Source organism: Rutidosis leptorrhynchoides, chromosome 2, assembly GCF_046630445.1.
Source record: "Rutidosis leptorrhynchoides isolate AG116_Rl617_1_P2 chromosome 2, CSIRO_AGI_Rlap_v1, whole genome shotgun sequence".
NCBI classification, from domain to species: domain Eukaryota; kingdom Viridiplantae; phylum Streptophyta; class Magnoliopsida; order Asterales; family Asteraceae; genus Rutidosis; species Rutidosis leptorrhynchoides.
In genome coordinates, this window is record NC_092334.1 from 525,899,577 (window position 1) to 525,918,088 (window position 18,512).

At 34.6% G+C, this 18,512-nt stretch overlaps 2 protein-coding genes across 2 annotated transcripts; both read left to right on the forward strand.

Moving 5' to 3' along the window:
- The first annotated feature begins 9,084 nt into the window (after positions 1–9,084).
- LOC139892912 (binding partner of ACD11 1-like) lies at positions 9,085–12,259 on the forward strand. The gene is made up of 5 exons (XM_071876038.1): positions 9,085–9,277; positions 10,160–10,263; positions 10,458–10,533; positions 10,623–10,718; positions 11,553–12,259. The coding sequence occupies exons 1-5, from the start codon at positions 9,272–9,274 to the stop codon at positions 12,075–12,077; spliced, it is 807 nt and encodes a 268-aa protein (XP_071732139.1). The 5' UTR covers positions 9,085–9,271; the 3' UTR covers positions 12,078–12,259.
- Positions 12,260–14,624: 2,365 nt separating this feature from the next.
- On the forward strand, positions 14,625–17,436 carry LOC139892913 (TOM1-like protein 1). The gene is made up of 4 exons (XM_071876039.1): positions 14,625–14,739; positions 15,110–15,696; positions 15,798–16,046; positions 16,832–17,436. The coding sequence occupies exons 2-4, from the start codon at positions 15,178–15,180 to the stop codon at positions 17,234–17,236; spliced, it is 1,173 nt and encodes a 390-aa protein (XP_071732140.1). The 5' UTR covers positions 14,625–14,739; positions 15,110–15,177; the 3' UTR covers positions 17,237–17,436.
- The last annotated feature ends 1,076 nt before the right edge of the window (positions 17,437–18,512 follow it).

An 18,512-nucleotide genomic window follows, 5' to 3' on the forward strand; every position in this document is an offset into this window, starting at 1 on the left:
TGTGGTTAAAAAATAAAATAAAATAAAAAAAAAATAAAATAAAATGATTAACGATGATGATTCCGAACGAAGAAGAAGAAGATGATATGCGTGACATGTGATGACGTCATATGATGATGATGGTAACAGCTTGATGATATGCGTGTCTTGATGAAAACGTTATGATGAGTGCAAGATGATATTGATGATGATGATAAACTGTTCTTGTAGGTTATCTTATTATAAACACAAATTAATTCATAAAATTAGTAAGTAGTTCAGTGGTTAACAGTGAGTTGCTTATTAAAGAGGTCCTGAGTTCGAATCTCAGCGCCTGCATTTTTTTATTTAGAAGCTGTTGTGTTGTGATTGCTATTTGGACTTGTAAGACAATTGGGCCGTGTATGATTTTGTTGTTGGGCCGAAAAACGAAACTAAGAGATAAATAAATTCGGGTATGTTTGATTTCGGGAATAAAGAAACAGTTGGTTGGTTAAGAGGTGGTTTGAGTGTTCGAGAGGTCGTGGGTTCGAGTCTAGCTCTGGGGATTTCTTTTTAGAAAAGACTATCATAGGGGTATACACTCTTATTTTTGATCTTATTGTTATTATTATTATTATTATTATTATTATTATTATTATTATTATCATTTTTTGTATTATTATTATTATTATGTTTACGATCATCATTATTAATAAAAGGAGTGGAATTATAAATAATATCATCTGTATTATTAATAGAATTATTAATTAATGTCGTTATTATTAAACCTTTTATCAATATTATCATTAGTAGTAAAATGAATATTTTTATAAGTATTATTATTATTATCAGTATTAATATTGTTACCGTTAATACTGAAAATATCATTACTTTGAAAATCTATCATGTTATTAAAAATTGGTACTATCAACGAACTAAACATTTTTTTTTTTTTAAATTATTAATTTGCTATTATTATTAAGAGCTAACAACATTATTATTATTACTATTATTATTATTATTATTATTATTATTATTATCATTATTATGACTATCATGATCCTTAACTTCGTATTATTCCAAATATAAAAATTTTACAAACAAAAGATATTTTTATAAAAATATATTTATTATAAGTTATACTAATATTACATAATATTATGTTCTAACTAATATAATATTATAATGTTAATTAAATTATATATATCAAATAAATATCATAACAAAATATATAAATTTGCTCACCTACGATTATATGTTTTAATATATATACGAATGATATAGGTTCATGAATCCAAGGCTAACCCTGCATTGTTCCATATCGTCATACGTATTTTTAATACAAAATACAGCATTGTGAGTTTCATTTGCTCCCTTTTTACTCTTTACATTTTTGGGCTGAGAATACATGCAAATGCTTTGTTAACTGTTTTACAATATTTATATGCGTGAGTTTCATTAATCCCTTTTTAAATGCTTTTGCAATATATATTTTTGGGACTGAGAATACATGCGCTGCTTTTATAAATGCTTTACGAAATAGACACAAGTAATCGAAACTACATTCTATGGTTGGATTATCTAATCGAATATACCCTTTTTATAAAGTCTGGTAATCTAAGAATTAAGGAACAGAAACCCTAATTGACACGAACTCTAAAGATAGATCTATCGGGCCCAACAAGCCCCATCCAAAGTACCGGATGCATTAGTACTTCGAAATTTATATCATGTCCGAAGGAGGATCCTGGAATGATGGGGATATTCTTATATGTATATTGTGAATGTCGGTTACCAGGTGTTCAATCCATACGAATGATTTTTGTCTCCATGTGTGGGACGTATATTTATGAGAAATGAAAATCTTGTGGTCTATTAAAATGATGGAAATGATTATTGATGTTAAACTAATGAACTCACCAACCTTTTGGTTGACACTTGAAAGCATGTTTATTCTCAGGTATGAAAGGAATCTTCCGCTGTGCGTTTGCTCATTTTAGAGATATTACTTGGAGTCATTCATGACATATATTAAAAGACGTTGCATTCGAGTCATTGATTTCATCAAGATTATTATCAAGTCATTTATAGTTTGATATATTATGAAATGGTATGCATGCCGTCAACTTTTGATGTAATGAAAGTTTGTCTTTTAAAAATGAATGCAAAGTTTGTAAAATGTTTCATATAGAGGTCAAGTACCTCGCGATGAACCAAATGTAATGAATTCGTCCGGATGGATTAGGACGGGTCCTTTCAAAAACGACCATATCAAGTATGTCAGTTCATTAATATAAAACTGCTTAATGTTCCAAAAATATCCAAATATTAAATTACAAATGAAAAAGATCAGCAGCATAACGAAGTCCAATATTACTAGCATGATCATCATGCTTGTTGTGCATCATGGGCTTCGTGAACGGGTCAGCCACATTATCATTTGTATGAACCTTTAAGAATACTAATATCATTCCTCTTAATGACTTAATGAATGTAGTCAAACTTTTGAAGAATGTGCCGGATACTTTTATATACATGTGATTCTTTCAAAAGTATATTAACACTCGAACTATCACAGTACATATTATAGAAGATTAAATGTTGTGTACTACTCTGAGTATAACAACGAACTTCCTTACCCAGACAGCTTTCTGAGTAGCTTCTCAGTCAACAATGTATTCTGTTTTTGTTGTAGATTGTTCAATAGTGCTCTGCCTAGAGCTCTTCCAATCAAATGTCTTGCCCATCATGACAAAGAAACAACGTGACTGGATCGAGAATCATCTTGATCAGTTTGGAAACTAGAATAAGTATAAAACTTAATACTTAACTCTTTTTCCAAACCACCGTAAACCAAGAACATATCATTAGTACTATGCAAATACTAAAGAATATTCTTAACAACAATCCAATGTACTTCACCCGGATTATGTTGACAATGACTCGTCAAACTCAAAACTAACGAAACATCGAGTATAGTACATATCATGGCATACATAATGGATCATATAGCCGAAGCATATGTGATACATTTCATTTGTCTCATCTCATCTACTGTGATAGGACTTTTGAGACTTTCTCAAGGTTATGCCCTTTTGCATTGGCAAAGCTCCATGCTTGGAGTTTTGCATGCTAAATCTCTGCAAGATAATGTATGTACTTTGATTCAAACCAATAAGCCAATTGGATCTATTGTATAGATCCTCATTCTAATAATATAAGTAGCTTCATCAAGATCCTTTATGGAAATACATTTTCCAAGCCAAGACTTGACATCTTGCAAGTTGGAATGTTATTTCTAATAAGTAATATGTCATCAACATATAAGATCAAGAAGACTACTCTGCTCCCACTAGCTCTAATGTAAACTCAGAGCTTATCTTGGTTTTGAGAATTGATTTTCTCATTAAACTTAAGATTCTAGCTCCTGGATGCTTGCTTTTATCCATAAATGGATTTTAGAAGCTTGCATACTTTATTAGGATGCTTAGGATTCATAAACCCTTCCGGCTGAACCATATATACGTCCTCGCTTAGGTCGCCATTTAGGAAAGCGGTTTTGACATCCATTAGCCATATTTTATTATCATGAAAAGTAACCATGGCAATAAGTATCCTAATTGTTTTAGGGCTCACGACTAGTGAAAAACTTTCATCATAACCTTTTGTCACCAATAGAGCTTTAAAAGTGTTTACATTACCGTCCATATCAGTCTTCCTTTGAAGACCCATTTTTACCTCATTGTCTTACAATTGGGTAGAAGATCAATCAAGTCTCATACTTGATTATCCTTCATGGACTGCATATCTGTATTCATAGAATCTAGTCATTTTCAGATTCAGAATCTGATATGGCCTCACACAGCTAGAGGGTTCATCATAATCCCTTAGTTGAGGTTTATCTGAATTAATCAGATAATTAAACCTCATAAGCCGATGAGCTCTACTAGATCTATAAAGTGCAGGTGTAACACGTTCTGGCTTACCAACAGTGTGCTCAGTTTCAACGTGTGGATTGCTAGTGCTTATTGAAGGTATGTTACTTTAAAGTACTTGAATTTCTTCAAGATCTACTTTACTCCCACTGACTTCTTGTAAGAGAAGATCTCTTTCTAGGAATTCAGCAGACCGAGCAGAAAACACGTTGTCTTCAGCTTGGTAGTAAAAGTAGTAACCTGTTGTTTCCTTTATGTATCGTATAAAGTAACATTGGATAGTTCTGGGTACTAATTTGTTTGAAGTGTCATGCTTCACATACGCTTCACAACCCCAGAATTTGAGATAAGACAACTTGGGATTCTTCCCATGCCATAACTCATATGGTGTCTTTTCTACCTTCATAGTTGGAATCACATTGAGTATGCCTGCAGCAGACTCTCATACATATCCCTAAAAGACGGTAGTAGAGAAATCAGACTCATCATAAATCAAACTATATCAAGTAAAGTTGATTCCTCTTACTCAGACACACCATCGTGTTGTGGTGTGTAAGGTAGAGTGAACCATGAGACAATCCCACAATTCTTTAGGTGGTCCAAAAACTCTTGACTCATAAACTCACTTACTCCATCGGAGCGAAGTGCTTTAATGGTCTTTCCAAGCTGATTATCTACTTCATTTTGGAATACTTTTGAATGGTAAAATAGTTGTATGTTTATGTTTCAGCAAGTGAACATAATCATAGCTACTATACTCATCAGTAAATGTAATGAAGTAAAATTAACTAAATCTATACATTGTTCTTAAAGGGCTACATACAACAGTATGTATTAGTCCTAAAAGATCTTTAGCTCTTTTACCTAAATCGGAGAAAGAAGCATTTGTCATCTTTTCACATAAACATGACTCGCATACATCAAATGACTCAGAGCCAATTGATTCCAAAAGTCCATTAGACTGGAGTTTTGAAATGCATTGTTTGTTTATATGACTCATATGACAATGTCATAGATAGGTCTTATTCAAGTCTTGCTTGAAGACTTTGGCGATGTAGGTATACACAGAATTCTCATTTGAAATTACACTATGCATATCAATTTCAAAAATACCATCACGTGGATAGGTATTAAGATAAATATATTATCCTTAGAAACTGAAATATCTAAGTGTGTAAATGCAAGTTCAAAACTAGCATCTTTCAAACTATGTCGCTCGCAGTATTGAGAGCATAATGCTATTGTTCCAACAAAACAATAAGACCACTTAGAGAAGTAAGTTCAGAGGTACCAATAGCTTTAACAAAAGCTTGATCCCCTTTGCCTACTTGCAAATCCAGTGTGCCTTTCTTTAGTCTATTACTTCTTCTCATTCCCTTCATATTGTTACAGGTGTGAAGGCCACAACCAGTTAACAAAGATATAGGAATCACTAGAAGAAGTATATAACTATTTATGGAATATACCTGATTTGCTAGTCTCACCAGCGTTGCCTTTTCTCAGCTCAGATTGGAAGATAGGACAACTTCCTTCTCCAATTGCCAACCTTTCCACAATGGAAACATTCGGCGTCTTTTGTTGGGCTTTCCTTCTTGGAAGGTGGAATATTTTTCCTAGCAAATGATTTGTCATTTTCCTTCCACAAAATATTCGGCTTATTCTTTTTCACCCTTCAATCATATTTCTTCCTGATCATCGAACAACATCCGATAGAAATTTTGCTGAGCAGCAGCAACTGCCACAACAGGAAGTATGAATAAGGGTTCTAAATTTTGTTCAACTTCCATGTATGCTTGAGAACAATTCTCAGGTTGCAGTGTCAGTCTAGGAAGTTTGAACATTGAGTTTATCCTTCTCCAACAAAGAAGGAAGTGTGTTTTGGTTTACGTCTTGATTATTTGACATCTACAATAGATATAAGATTCAATTTAGTATTTTCGATATTGAGCTTTAATAAATTAACTACCCAAGTTTTTATAATATTATAAAAAAAACAATTAATTTACGAAAGCCTAAGATCCACATAGAGGTTCCATAGCCACATCTGTTGATCAGCTAGCAGTTATGGAGTCTATTGGTAGGTAACGGGTACCAATTGCATTACAAGTGCAACTCTTAGATCTTTATGAGACCTTGAGATATGTATAGTTCAACAAACCACTATTATCTACTAACATGTTTGTCTCATCCTTGCCTCGAACTCAGGTCTCACCGTGAATACGATTAAGTCGTCCAATTTGAAAAACAGTGGAAATTCACGCTAGTCTCACTAGATCGAAAAATCCACCTCGTGGCTATAATTCAGCCTAGTCTCACTAGATCAGAAAAATAACGAGGAGTGTTTGCAAGCTCATTGGATGGCATGACTTAAATTTGACGGGTATTTTGTAAAAAGTTTGTGTCAACGAATAATGCATGCACACAAGATTCGCTACACTACTAGTTAAAAAAATATTTTAACCAATTGTATATGTCGATTATGTTTGTGATCTAATTTGTTATTTAATTTATAGGATATAAAAATAACAAATACACAAACGTGTATCGTTTTAAAACAGTTTTAAAAGATGTCGTCCATATATTTTATTTGACTTTCAAAATCATTTATCATTAAACTCGTTAGAGTTTAACTTATTTTAAAATCATCAATTTTAATCTTTGAAACTCGTTTAGAGTTTTAGTTAATGTTTTCATCAAAAAACATATATATATAATTTGAGTCTCAAAATTATTTAACTTTAAACTCGTTAGAATTTAACCTTTTAAAATCATTAATTTTAATATTTGAAACTCGTTACCGGTTTTATTTAATGTTTTCATCAAAAACATTTAGCATATATTATAATCAACCATTAAATATAAATGCGTAAAATAAAACACAACCATGCATCACACACACATAGCCTAGCCCAAAAAATCCTATGCTTAATCCCATGAGCCGACATGGGATCAAGAGGTCAAACTAAGGGTAATATCGTAGCTCCCACTTAATTCAAGAATCAAGTGAAAACTTGACAAACGCCATCGTTGTCAACTTGACCTGTTCGCCATCTTCTAAGTCAAACTTCGTGTTGCATCTTTATCTTCAATTTTCATCTTGTTACATTTATTTAAATTTGAAAATACAACTAAACTAGTACTTTTACAAATTAAAATAAACTGAAATACAATACTATGAAAATGAAAAATAAATACAATACAACTTTGGCTTCAAAATGGCCTTTCTAATAAAATAAATAATCAACATGATATAATATTGCCGTAATCAACAATCACAACAATCACATAGGTCGGGGCATTACGGGCTATGTATGCAATCACAATTTTAATAACTACATTATTAAAACCTATATATGGTTTGTCCATGGTTACAATGCATGTGTATAACCATGGAATATAACAATCAACAATTATAATAAATATTCAAGCCATAACAATTAAATCTACAATTTAAAATAGTGATATTCTTTCAATCATATTTGTGCGTCATGAGGTTAAGTCTAAATCAACCGCGTTGACTTTAAAAACCAAAAAGGTTTCGACTTTTACCAATTCACCACAAAGCTAAATTTAAAGAAAATCACGCGACAATTAAGATGGTGTAAAAGCGGCTCGGATACCACTGTTGTAAAATCGTGTGTACTTTTACCAAAACAGATTAACGCAGCGGATAGTTAAAATAATAATCTTTTATTATTTTATGAACAAAATTTAACAAGATTAAATTTTCACTTATTTAATGAAACATGCACATGATTAACGATCCCAAAAATCCAGTTACACCATAATAATTGTCAAGAATATAAATCATAAGATGAGTAAACGATATACCTTTCTTGAAGAAACTGATTGAAGGAGAGAAACCTACGATCAAAAATATGACCGTCTCTTTGGATAGTCCACACTACACTTCAAACAACGTCAATAGATGCTAGTCCAAACCCAAGTAATAATCAATCAACCTTTGATTAATATTATGAACCCAAAATATGTAATATGTGTTTTTCCTTTTAGTTCATCGAAAGCATTAGAATGATTCAAAAATTACTTCGTAATATGATACACATATATGAATATATAATATATCCCATTTGTTTGGTAGCATAAAGTAAATCAAAAGAAATCAAGATTCGTTTGTTTGATAGCAAAAAGCAAATCAAAAGAAATCAAGATCATTTTCAAATACAATGCTATATTTTAAAAAGTCGTATTTCTTAAATACTTTAGGGGTAGTTTATGAAACTTATAATTAATAATTTCTATCACTTTCATGTGAATAGTAAATTAATTAATTTCATTTCATTTACTATTCACATGAATAGTAAATGAATTAATTTCGATTTACTATTTTGTTACTTGAGTAATATATATACATCATATATATATTTTATTTGACGTCTCGGTGTATATGTGTGTGACCCCGAAGGCTCAAATGAGGTTGGCCATATAGTTATATGTTGTACCTTGCACATTAATCCTACAGTCGTGCAACGCACGGGCTCTTAAATCTAGTGTACACCTATAGTTCATTAGGGTATAGAGCACCTAAATGACAGATAAAGTTAACATTTGACCCAAAAAAAAAAAAAAAAAATCTATGCAATGTTAAGTTACCATATGAATATCGCTACGAAGGTAATCATTTTTAAAACCCCAATGTAAGTTTCTTGAGTCAATGTAAAGATTTTGTAAGACGGTGACATGAAAGCATGATCGGCGGAGAGGATGGTTTTGGGGTATTTCATTTTTAAGAGAGAGAGAGAGGGGAATGGTTGGTTTGGTCTAGTAGTGAAAAAGTGATTAATTATGGGAGTGTCGGATCTGAAACGACATAGCAGCACACATGTGTCCCACTTAAAAGGATTGAATGACCAAAATGCCCATGATACTGTTCATACATGTTGGCTGATTTACTTATTAAAAATAGAAATGAGGCATGAGGTTTTTTTCACTTCGTTCTAGGTACCTAAATTCTCGAAGCCAGCGTGTTAGGGGCCCATTTTTTATGCCTCGCTCTAGGTCTTTAAATTCTCGAGGCCGGCCCTGCTAAAACATATCATTAAACTGTTTCGTTTAAACAAACCCGTGATTCCACGAGTCATTTCATTAGTTTGTTTTCATTCTGTTTCCGAGATTAATAATTACTTTTATTTATTTTTTTTGTTTGTCAAAAATAAAAAATAAAAAATCATCACCCATTATCATCTTACAAACGGGTTCAACCCGATCCGGCATCACGTATGTACAAAAAGCTGCTTAATTGCTATTGTTGCTTGTATACGTTGATTCGATAGTGTAACATCATCAACCTCCTACCGATTTCCCCAAATTTTAATAAATCAAATCCTATAATATCGTCACCGCTTGTTAATTCGATGTCGGTTAGTAATTTTCACATCTTTAATTTCATTTTTTTACTGCACACAATAAAATCATTATGTGTTACTATTTGTTTAAATCGTTTGCATTTATGTAACTTAATCTTTTTTTTATTCAATATTTCGATATTAATTAGGTCTTCCACCTAGATCTCGTGTACTTATAAGAATCATAAATTCGCCCTTTTTTGTATGATATTTGAAATGAATTGAATCCGTTTATTTTACTTGTTTGGTTGCGTGTTATAGTGATTGAGTTGAGATAATATGTGAATTTTTTTTTTTTAAAAAAGTAACATCATGTGATTGAGCATCAAGATATTTACACAATTGCACCAAAACTTGAAGTTGGAGTAGAATTTTTGTGTTTTTTTTTTTTTTTTTAATTTTATTATAACAGATGTAACTGAGGATCAAGATACATAAGAATAAAAGTAAAATAACTTGTAAGAAAAAATTGGTAACCATAATCATTTTATCGTATTTTGGAAAATCTGATAAGCGTTTTCGTCCCAGCTTACGAGCTTTTAAATTTAAGCTTATGACTTAACTAAGTCTAGCTCAAGTTGATACGCCTATAAGACGCTAGCTTATTGGTTTTTTTCCGAATTCAGCAAGCCCTGAAACTAAGCTTAGCCGAACACCTAGCCCTAAAGGGTCGGGTTTAGAAATTTATAGTCACTAGGAATTCATATGCGTAGTGATTACCTATCAACGAATTGAGCACCACCTAAGCCATTGGTCCAGTTATAATCGTAAATGTGACTGTCGTGTGTATAAGCTTCATTTAGTTATTGATTTACTTGGTTATGCAATACACTTTGTGTTTCAAGTTGTTTTGAATCACATGCAATTTAATGAAACTTGTACAATTTATCTCGACAGATACGAACTGTGAAGGTCAACAATGTTTCCTTGAGTGCTTCCGAGCAAGACATCAAGGAATTTTTTTCGTTTTCTGGTGAAATTGAATATATTGATATACAAAGGTTAGTTAGTTCCCTTGGTAGTTAGTACTTCGAGATTCTGCTGACGATCTTTAAAATAATGGTAACATGTTTTCTAAAGTGTGTGTCTTTATGCTAAATTGATCTTAAGAAACTGTGCAATTTAGTCATTATCTTTTAAGTATCATTCCATAATCTATATGTTTTGACATTTTGGCTACCGGCTATGTTTACAGCGACAGTGAACGGGCTCAAACTGCATTTGTCACCTTTAAGGATTCTCAAGGTGCTGATACCGCAGTTCTACTCTCGGTATGTAATATATATTATCAGCATAATTTACAAGCTATAACATTATGCTGTTGCGTATAATCTTACGAGTTTCAGTTTGGTAATTTCAGGGAGCAACGATAGTTGACCAGTCTGTTACGATTGTTCTTGCACCAGAATACACTCTTCCAACTTCTGCTACTACACCTCCAGTGCAACAATCCCCTGTACTTTTTTTTTTTTTTGAAACTTTCATTTACTTATCATGGGGGCGTTTGGATTTGTATATTACAACCACTGTTGTAAAAGTCGGCCGTTGCGTCGGTTTGGGAACTAGCCCGTCCCGACTCGCCCAAAAAAGCATTAAAAGTTGGTCAATGCTAAAAAGTTGGGTCAAAGTCGGGTCTAAGTCAGTCAAAGTTAGGTCAAATTTGTATAAGGTTTCTAAAATTAAATTTTGTGCAATATATCTCTGTTTGAAATAGTGATACTCTATGTAAGATATTGATGTGTAATATATATGTTTAGTTTATTTATTACTAAAAATCGACGTTGGTCAACGCGTGACTCGTCCCGACTCGCGACTTTTACAACCTTGATTATAAGTGAACATATAGGGCTGTTAGTTGTATTTGCTATAATCAGGTTTTAGTGGTAGGATAACAAATGTCGCTTCTGATTATCTTCTTATTTAGTTTTCATACAGAAAAAGCATTACCATACAGCTACACCTGGCAATCGGGTCGTGTTGGGTCGGGTTTGAGTCCGAACGGGTCGAGACCCAAATGGGTCAGCTTTTTAAAATGGACCCAAATGGGTCAGACCCAAACGGGTTGGGTCGGGTATGGCATACACTAATCAAACGGTCATTTTTGTTAAGGTTGATTAACTGATTTTGATTATCCAATATCATGTTTTTATTTTTATTTTTTTGAACAGCAGTTATCCAATATCATGTAGTCACTTTCAAAAGGGTGAAGTTTTTGAAAATGTATCGATCTCTTCAAATGCACATAAAGTTTAGTATCCGACTGACATAATGTTGGCAAAATGTTATTTAGGCAATGGATCAACAAACTGGGGGCGTTGCGGAATCTGCGGTTCAAAAGGCAGAAGACGTAGTGAGTAGCATGTTGGCGAAAGGTTTTATTTTAGGAAAAGATGCAGTTAATAAAGCCAAAGCGTTCGATGAAAAGCTCAAGTTCACTTCAACTGCTGCTGCAAAAGCCGCTACAATTGACCAAAGAATCGGTCTCACTGAAAAAATCACCTTAGGCACAACGCTTGTGAATGAGAAAGTAAAAGATTTGGATCAAAAGTTTCAAGTGTCGGAAAAGACCAAAACGGCGTTTGCAAATGCAGAGCAGACGGTAAGTGAGGCGGGGTCCGCGATTATGAAGAATCGGTATGTGCTGACTGGGACTGCCTGGGTGGCGGGAGCGTTCAGCAGGGTCACAAAAGCTGCTGGAGAAGTTGGACAGAAGACGATGGAGAAAGTGGCAGAGGGAGAACAATCTGGAAAGACCGAGTCAACTCGGCAAGAATCACCCAGTTCACCTAAAGGTCCTACTAGCTCAGGTCATTAAGGTTCATTGTTTCATTCAAGTGGTAGGCTGTAGATTGTGCAAAACATGTGGATTTCAGTATGACTTAAAGGATGTGGTTTTATTTGTTAAGTTATAGTCGGTTGAGAATACAAATTGTTGCTTGATGTCAAATAGTGTAATTTGGATTACGGAGTGTGTTTTATAGAATCTGTGTTGCATTAAATCCCGCCTTTACACGCTGCACATAAGTTTTTTTCTCCCGGATTATATGTATGATCCAAAGTAGGCAACTTTTTTTTTTTTTGTCAAAAATAACGATAACATTCAATAGCCTCTTCATCGGAAGATGAAAAGACAAACACAAATAGAAAGTCGAATGAAACGCAACAAGGCTCGAAAGCGGTAAACATACCCTAACAAGCTAACTAAACCCGAGCCTTGAACAACAAACTTATACAATCCAATAAGACCAACATAAACACAAACGATGCTTAAAGCGACAACAAAACAAAAAAGTCCAATAACCGACTACAAGTTACCGTCTACTCGCGTTACCTTTCCGATTTTTAGCAAACGGTTTGACCCCCACACCGTCCACCTTCAAACGATTTAAAATCTTCACTTTCGGAATCTTATTCTCATAGGGTGATACACTTGTAGCTCCACTTCCAATTCTAAAACCCGGTACGGAAGGTGGAAGCGACCCTTCCATACGAAGTTCCACAAAAAAACCAACCTCTTTGTCAACCCCAATATCGCCCCGGAATCTTCACTACTCTCACAAGAACCCGAAGGAAGATGTCCCGAGGAACCTATTTGATTTGCGTCCATAAACGCCTTTTGAATCATCTCTCCATCAACCAAGTCACTATCGTAATCTTTAAGTGAAAAACATCCAACGTAGGTAATGATATACCTTATTCAAAAAGAATTTGTAACATATCTGTCATATGTAACATATATCTTTCATACATACATACATACATACATACATACATACATACATACATATATATATATATATATGTATGTATGTATGTATGTATGTATGTATGTATGTATGTATGTATGTATGTGTGTGTGTGTGTGTGCGCGCGCGCGCGCATCCAAAACATGGCATCATACTATGCTCACATAAGGTGCGACATACAAAGGTTCAAAGTGTTAATGTTCTGTGTGAGACTTTGTACTAAAAGATAAATAGATAATCATCATGACAATACTAACACATTGTTTATTTTTGTCTGTATTAAGTCTCGTTTCCATTTGCCTTTGTTTGGGAAGAGTGTCTGATTCTATGTCTCATAGAATACATACCCATTTTCAGATTAAGTGACAATGGAACATCACTTTTACTTATTGAATTAAAAGTTGTATAGAAACATATCATTAAGTTGAAAATAAACATGCCCTTGATCAAGACGAAATTCTTCCAGTTTCCTTTCATGCATCTCGCCGGTGGTCGGGAAATTCTTCCCTGCTCGTTTCTTTCCTTCGATCTTCTCTCTCCCCTTCTTTCTTCAGTGCTTTTTTTTCACGATCGGAGGTTTAGTTGTTGAGTTCCACCTCTGTTTCAGGCACCACTACCGGTCTCGGCTTTTGGTTGGTGGTTGCCTGGGGGAGTTGCTTCTCTTTTTCTTGCGCCATTCAATTTTTCTTGATTTTATTCCTGTTTTGCTCTTCCAAAAGCTTTACCAGAGATTCGTCTTGGACGCTGGTTCACTCTCTTTCTTGTTGGCCTTTTCATTGGAAGTGGTACTTGTGGGTCGGTTTCACATGTGGATGGTCAGTTTTTGTGCACGAAAATTTCACCCGTATTTCTGGTGGTTGGTGTTGCAGGAGTTTTGATTAGTTCCAGTGCAGCTGTTCTCCGAAAACCTTCACCGATGTTCTCTTGGTATGATTTTGGTTCATTGGTTGCACTCGTTTATGGTTTGGACCGTGTTAGCTGGTTTCGTTACCGGTTTATGTGCTCGCACTTGTGATTTGTTGCCGGTCTCCTTCTCCGGTCTTGTCTATCGGCATTAACCAGGCGACAATCTCCTTGTTGAAGATCTGATTTTTAAGCCGGGTGGGGTGACTAGTTGCAGTTGTGGTTCTCGTGTGTAGCGGCTCGTGGAGTTTTGTGGTAGGCGAAACTTTATGGTTCTCGATGGATACTGGTAGGCATGAACGTTCTCCCGACGTTTTTGTTGTGTTCTCTGGAATGGTTTGGTTCTGTCGGTACCTTAGGCTCCTTTGGATGTAACCTTGGTTGTTTGTTTAGCTTGCTTTGTAATTTTAGCTATACCATGTTGGTGGTTAGATCTAGTTAGATTTGCTTGTTTGTTGGTATTTCTGTATGTTGCGGGGTTGACTAGGGTTAGTATGTGTTGCCAGATAGTTTGTACCACGTTGATCTTCGAATTCGTTTATTTATGTTATTGTTTTCCCGCGATAAATAAAACAAGGTGAAATGCTAAACGCAAACTGATATGACTACTTTAATAAAAATTGAGGACTAAAATCGTTTAAGTTCTAAATGTTCAGGGACTATTCACGTGAAGTTAGAGTCAAGGGTCTTAGAAAAGTTTGCTGCAACTTCAAGTTTCCAGGAACCACTGTAACAAAGTCTTCCGGGCGACCAAATTCTACAACCCCCCTTTTCACAAGCCAGATAAAACTTAACTACTTTATATTCTTTCAATTTCAGCTCAATAAGGTACTATTTCGATCCATATATATATGTAATCATTATAATTATATTTCTACATAAATGTTTATATAAAGTGATTATTAATTACTGTATGATATCTTATGCGATCATTCTATTTTTGTTCGTAATCTGTCGAAATTATCATGTTAATTGCTACTCTTACTTGTTTTCCGGCTTTATAAAATGATTATTTGTTCATCTGATTGTTTTTTTTGTTCATCGTGATATCCGATCCTTTGTAATTACACTTGATGAAAGCAGTATATATATACATATGTGTATGTGTGTGTAGTTTATCATTTTATTTTACATTTTATGTATGTATATATAATTATATGATTCCGTTGTACTTAAATTGTTGATTTGACTGTTGAAGGATTAGGAAGATCTGATTGAATATAGGATCAGAGGTAAACTGTGTTACAAAATTAGGGTTTCAGAACGATGAGTGATAATATAATGGAAAAAGTTAATGCGCTCGGTGAGCGTCTGAAGATTGGTGGATCTGAGGTTGGTCAGAAGATTACTGCAGGTGTGAGTTCGATGAGTTTTAAGATGAAGGAGTTCTTTCAAGGACCGAATCAAGCTGATAATCTTGTGGAGGAAGCAACTGCAGAGACGCTAGATGAGCCTGATTGGGCGACGAATCTTGAACTGTGTGATATGATCAATCATGAGAGGATCAGTAGTATTGATATGATACGTGCCATAAAGAAAAGGATCATGTTGAAGAATGCTAGGATTCAGTATTTGACTCTTGTGTTGCTTGAGACTGTGGTTAAGAACTGTGAGAAGGCTTTTTCAGAAGTTGCTGCAGAGAGAGTTCTTGATGAAATGGTGAAGATGATTGATGATCCACAAACAGTTGTTAATAATCGTAATAAAGCTTTGATCTTGATCGAAGCTTGGGGTGAGTCTACTGAAGAGCTTCGATATCTGCCTGTTTATGAAGAGACATACAAGGTAAAGGTTCAACTTTTTTATAAAAATCAGCACTCAAAAATATGCTTTATTTGTTGTATTGATTCCATTGTAAGGTTAAGTTACTTGTTTGTGTATGACAGAGTTTAAAATCAAGGGGAATTCGATTTCCTGGTCGTGACTCTGAGAGCTTGGCTCCTATATTTACCCCTCCTCGTTCAATTCCGCCTACAGAGGTATATCCTGTTCCTCCACAGCAATTTCATCAACAAGAGATTCCGGTTCAAGGCCTATCTGCAGAACAAACAAAAGAAGCATTTGATGTGGCAAGAAACAGTCTTGAGCTTCTGTCTACTGTTCTATCTTCTTCACCCCAGCAGGATGCTTTGCAGGTATTGTTACTATATTCAAACATTCATCATATGTAGGATTTGTAGAATACATCGTGAACATTGTCTTACTTTATTAGTTTATGTTAGCACTTGATGACTGCTGATCAGACATTCAGTTAAGAAGTAATTTTTGGTCCGGAACAATTATCCTTTTGTTTATAACCACTTTTAAAGTTAAGCATCTTCTCTTTCAGCTTTAATGGGCACATCGTAGATTCATAATGTTGTTTTGTACTGTTTGTGCGTGTAAACATTAACTAAGTGAAGTAAAGGTTTGCGATTCAAGCCCATTTACTTAGGAATGGTCAATACAAGTAATGATTTATTGCTAACGGGTCAAGCGGGTAAGAAGGAAACATGTAAAAGTGTCGAAAGGGTCAAACGCGTTGAAAGCCGCCTTCAATACTTTGTTAAATCGGAAAGTGTCCTGAATATTTCAAGCAAAAGGTAAGAATATTATTGAAGTGGTATAACATCTGTAATCATATCTAACACTCTAATTATTTATTAAAAAAATAGCAAATCCTGGAAAATGTGTTTAGACTCAAACTGATCCGTCCTCACAAGTACAAAATTATCCATTTTTTGCTTCTAACCCGTTTTGACCTATTTGTCCAACTCATGCATTTTGCAACCTCTGCATGTGAGGGATCTTGATGTCTGTGGAAGGGCAGGTCCAAAGTCTTAAAACGCAATGCCATAAATATAGGTGTATATAGAAACCTATATTGCCCTCCTTTTTGTTAAAATAATAACTTAGCATTTTACATCTGTTGGAATTGCAGGATGATTTGACCTCGACACTCGTACAACAATGCCGCCAGTCCCAACTCACTGTTCAGAGAATAGTAGAGACAGGAGGAGATGACGAGGCCCTGCTATTTGAGGCTTTGAGTGTAAATGATGAAATCCAAAAAGTTCTTTCGAAGTATGAAGAAATGAAGAAACCTAGTGAGGTGTGTCGTGAGCCAGAACCTGCTATGATTGCTGTGGCTGCAGAACCCGATGAGCCAACTCAGGTTGGCAAAGAAGAATCGTTGATCAGAAAGCCTGCAGGGTCTCGTGGCAGCAGCAACAACAACGATGATATGATGGATGATCTTGACGAGATGATATTTGGAAAGAAAGGTGGTGGCTCATCTGAATCGAAAAAGGATAAACCATCGAAAGATGATCTTATTAGCTTTTAGACCTTTCTAGCACATTATGTCTTGCTCAGATTGTGATGAACATGAATTTAGACTTTTATGTTCTCTGTTTTATTTTTCATTTTTTTGGTGTGGGGTCATATTTAGAGTTTTACCATTGTTTTTACATGCATTTTGTGTAAGACAAAGGTAGTTGAATTGTTACCAGGTTTTCACTTTATAGATACCAAATGTTGTGTGATTTGTTATAACTTTACATTACCATTTCTGCTCTTCCTGCTTTTGTTGTCTTTAATTTCCTGAATGATCTTAACAATAGTAAACGTGCATGTTATAACTACAAGTTGTACAATTCTTGTACAACTGGCTTTTGGCCAATTTTGATCAAATTTAATAAACCTAAAATAAAGTTCATGTTTCATCTAGCTTTTGGCCTTTGAAGGTCAGAAAATGGCTTCTATAAGCGGGAAATGTTGTTGAAATTCCATTAAAGAGTCCGAGCCAGGATGCATGTCAGTTTCATGAAGTCGATTTTTTGATGCGGTTGTCGGGAAATTGAGAAAGTGTAATGGGCAACTGGACAATTTAATTTGACTAAAAGACCTTAATGAAATATGAAGGTCGCCGAGAAGAAATTCATTTTTGAGACGCGAAAGCTTCTTGCTGAATTTCTTAGTAACATAATTTCAAAGTTCATCTCATGCTTGAAACTTTAAACTAGAAAGTAAAATCCGCACTCATTTCTGTGTCGGTTTCGAAAGAGCGAAGAAAAAGGATGTTTTGTTGAAGCTATAGATTGGGCAAGCTATATATGAAGAAGCTTCTATTTGAATAAATGCTTAATTTTAATAAGCATTAGTGGTTTTTTTGGTAAAATGTTGATAACCGGCAACCCTGACCGGCTCACAATCGACTGACAATTTCATAATGTGTGGCATACCTTACTCAATCAACTGTTGTGGCTATGAAGTTGACAGGATTCGAACCCCGACCTCTGTTCATTTGCGACAAACTGCTCTTACCCATTATCAACTGAGGTACGCGCCATTTGCTAGGCTTTAGTGGTTTTGACTCATGAATTTTTTATCGTTATCACTCGTTAAAAGTTTATCTTTAAGTTTGGGATTTATGTCACTTCGATGAATTAAGTTTATTACGTCTCTTTGGTACTACTCCTTCCGACTCAAAAAGTTGTCCATTATTTGTTGGATTTTACTTACGTTAATTTACTTACTAGATAGGCCAGTGGTTGGGGCCATGAGTTCTTTGCAAGAGGTCTCAGGTTCGAATCCCGTACAGGGCGAATATTTAGTGTTGG

What these genes read in the sequence shown, in the direction of transcription:
- LOC139892912 (XM_071876038.1), top strand. An exon ending in GAATATATTGATATACAAAG is followed by an intron (nt 10,264 to 10,457) that starts GTTAGTTAGTTC and finishes CTATGTTTACAG; the next exon opens with CGACAGTGAACGGGCTCAAA. An exon ending in CTCCAGTGCAACAATCCCCT is followed by an intron (nt 10,719 to 11,552) that starts GTACTTTTTTTT and finishes AATGTTATTTAG; the next exon opens with GCAATGGATCAACAAACTGG.
- LOC139892913 (XM_071876039.1), top strand. Translation starts at nt 15,178, where the DNA reads ATGAGTGATAATATAATGGAAAAAGTTAATGCGCTCGGTGAGCGTCTG. An exon ending in TTTATGAAGAGACATACAAG is followed by an intron (nt 15,697 to 15,797) that starts GTAAAGGTTCAA and finishes TGTGTATGACAG; the next exon opens with AGTTTAAAATCAAGGGGAAT. An exon ending in CCCAGCAGGATGCTTTGCAG is followed by an intron (nt 16,047 to 16,831) that starts GTATTGTTACTA and finishes TTGGAATTGCAG; the next exon opens with GATGATTTGACCTCGACACT.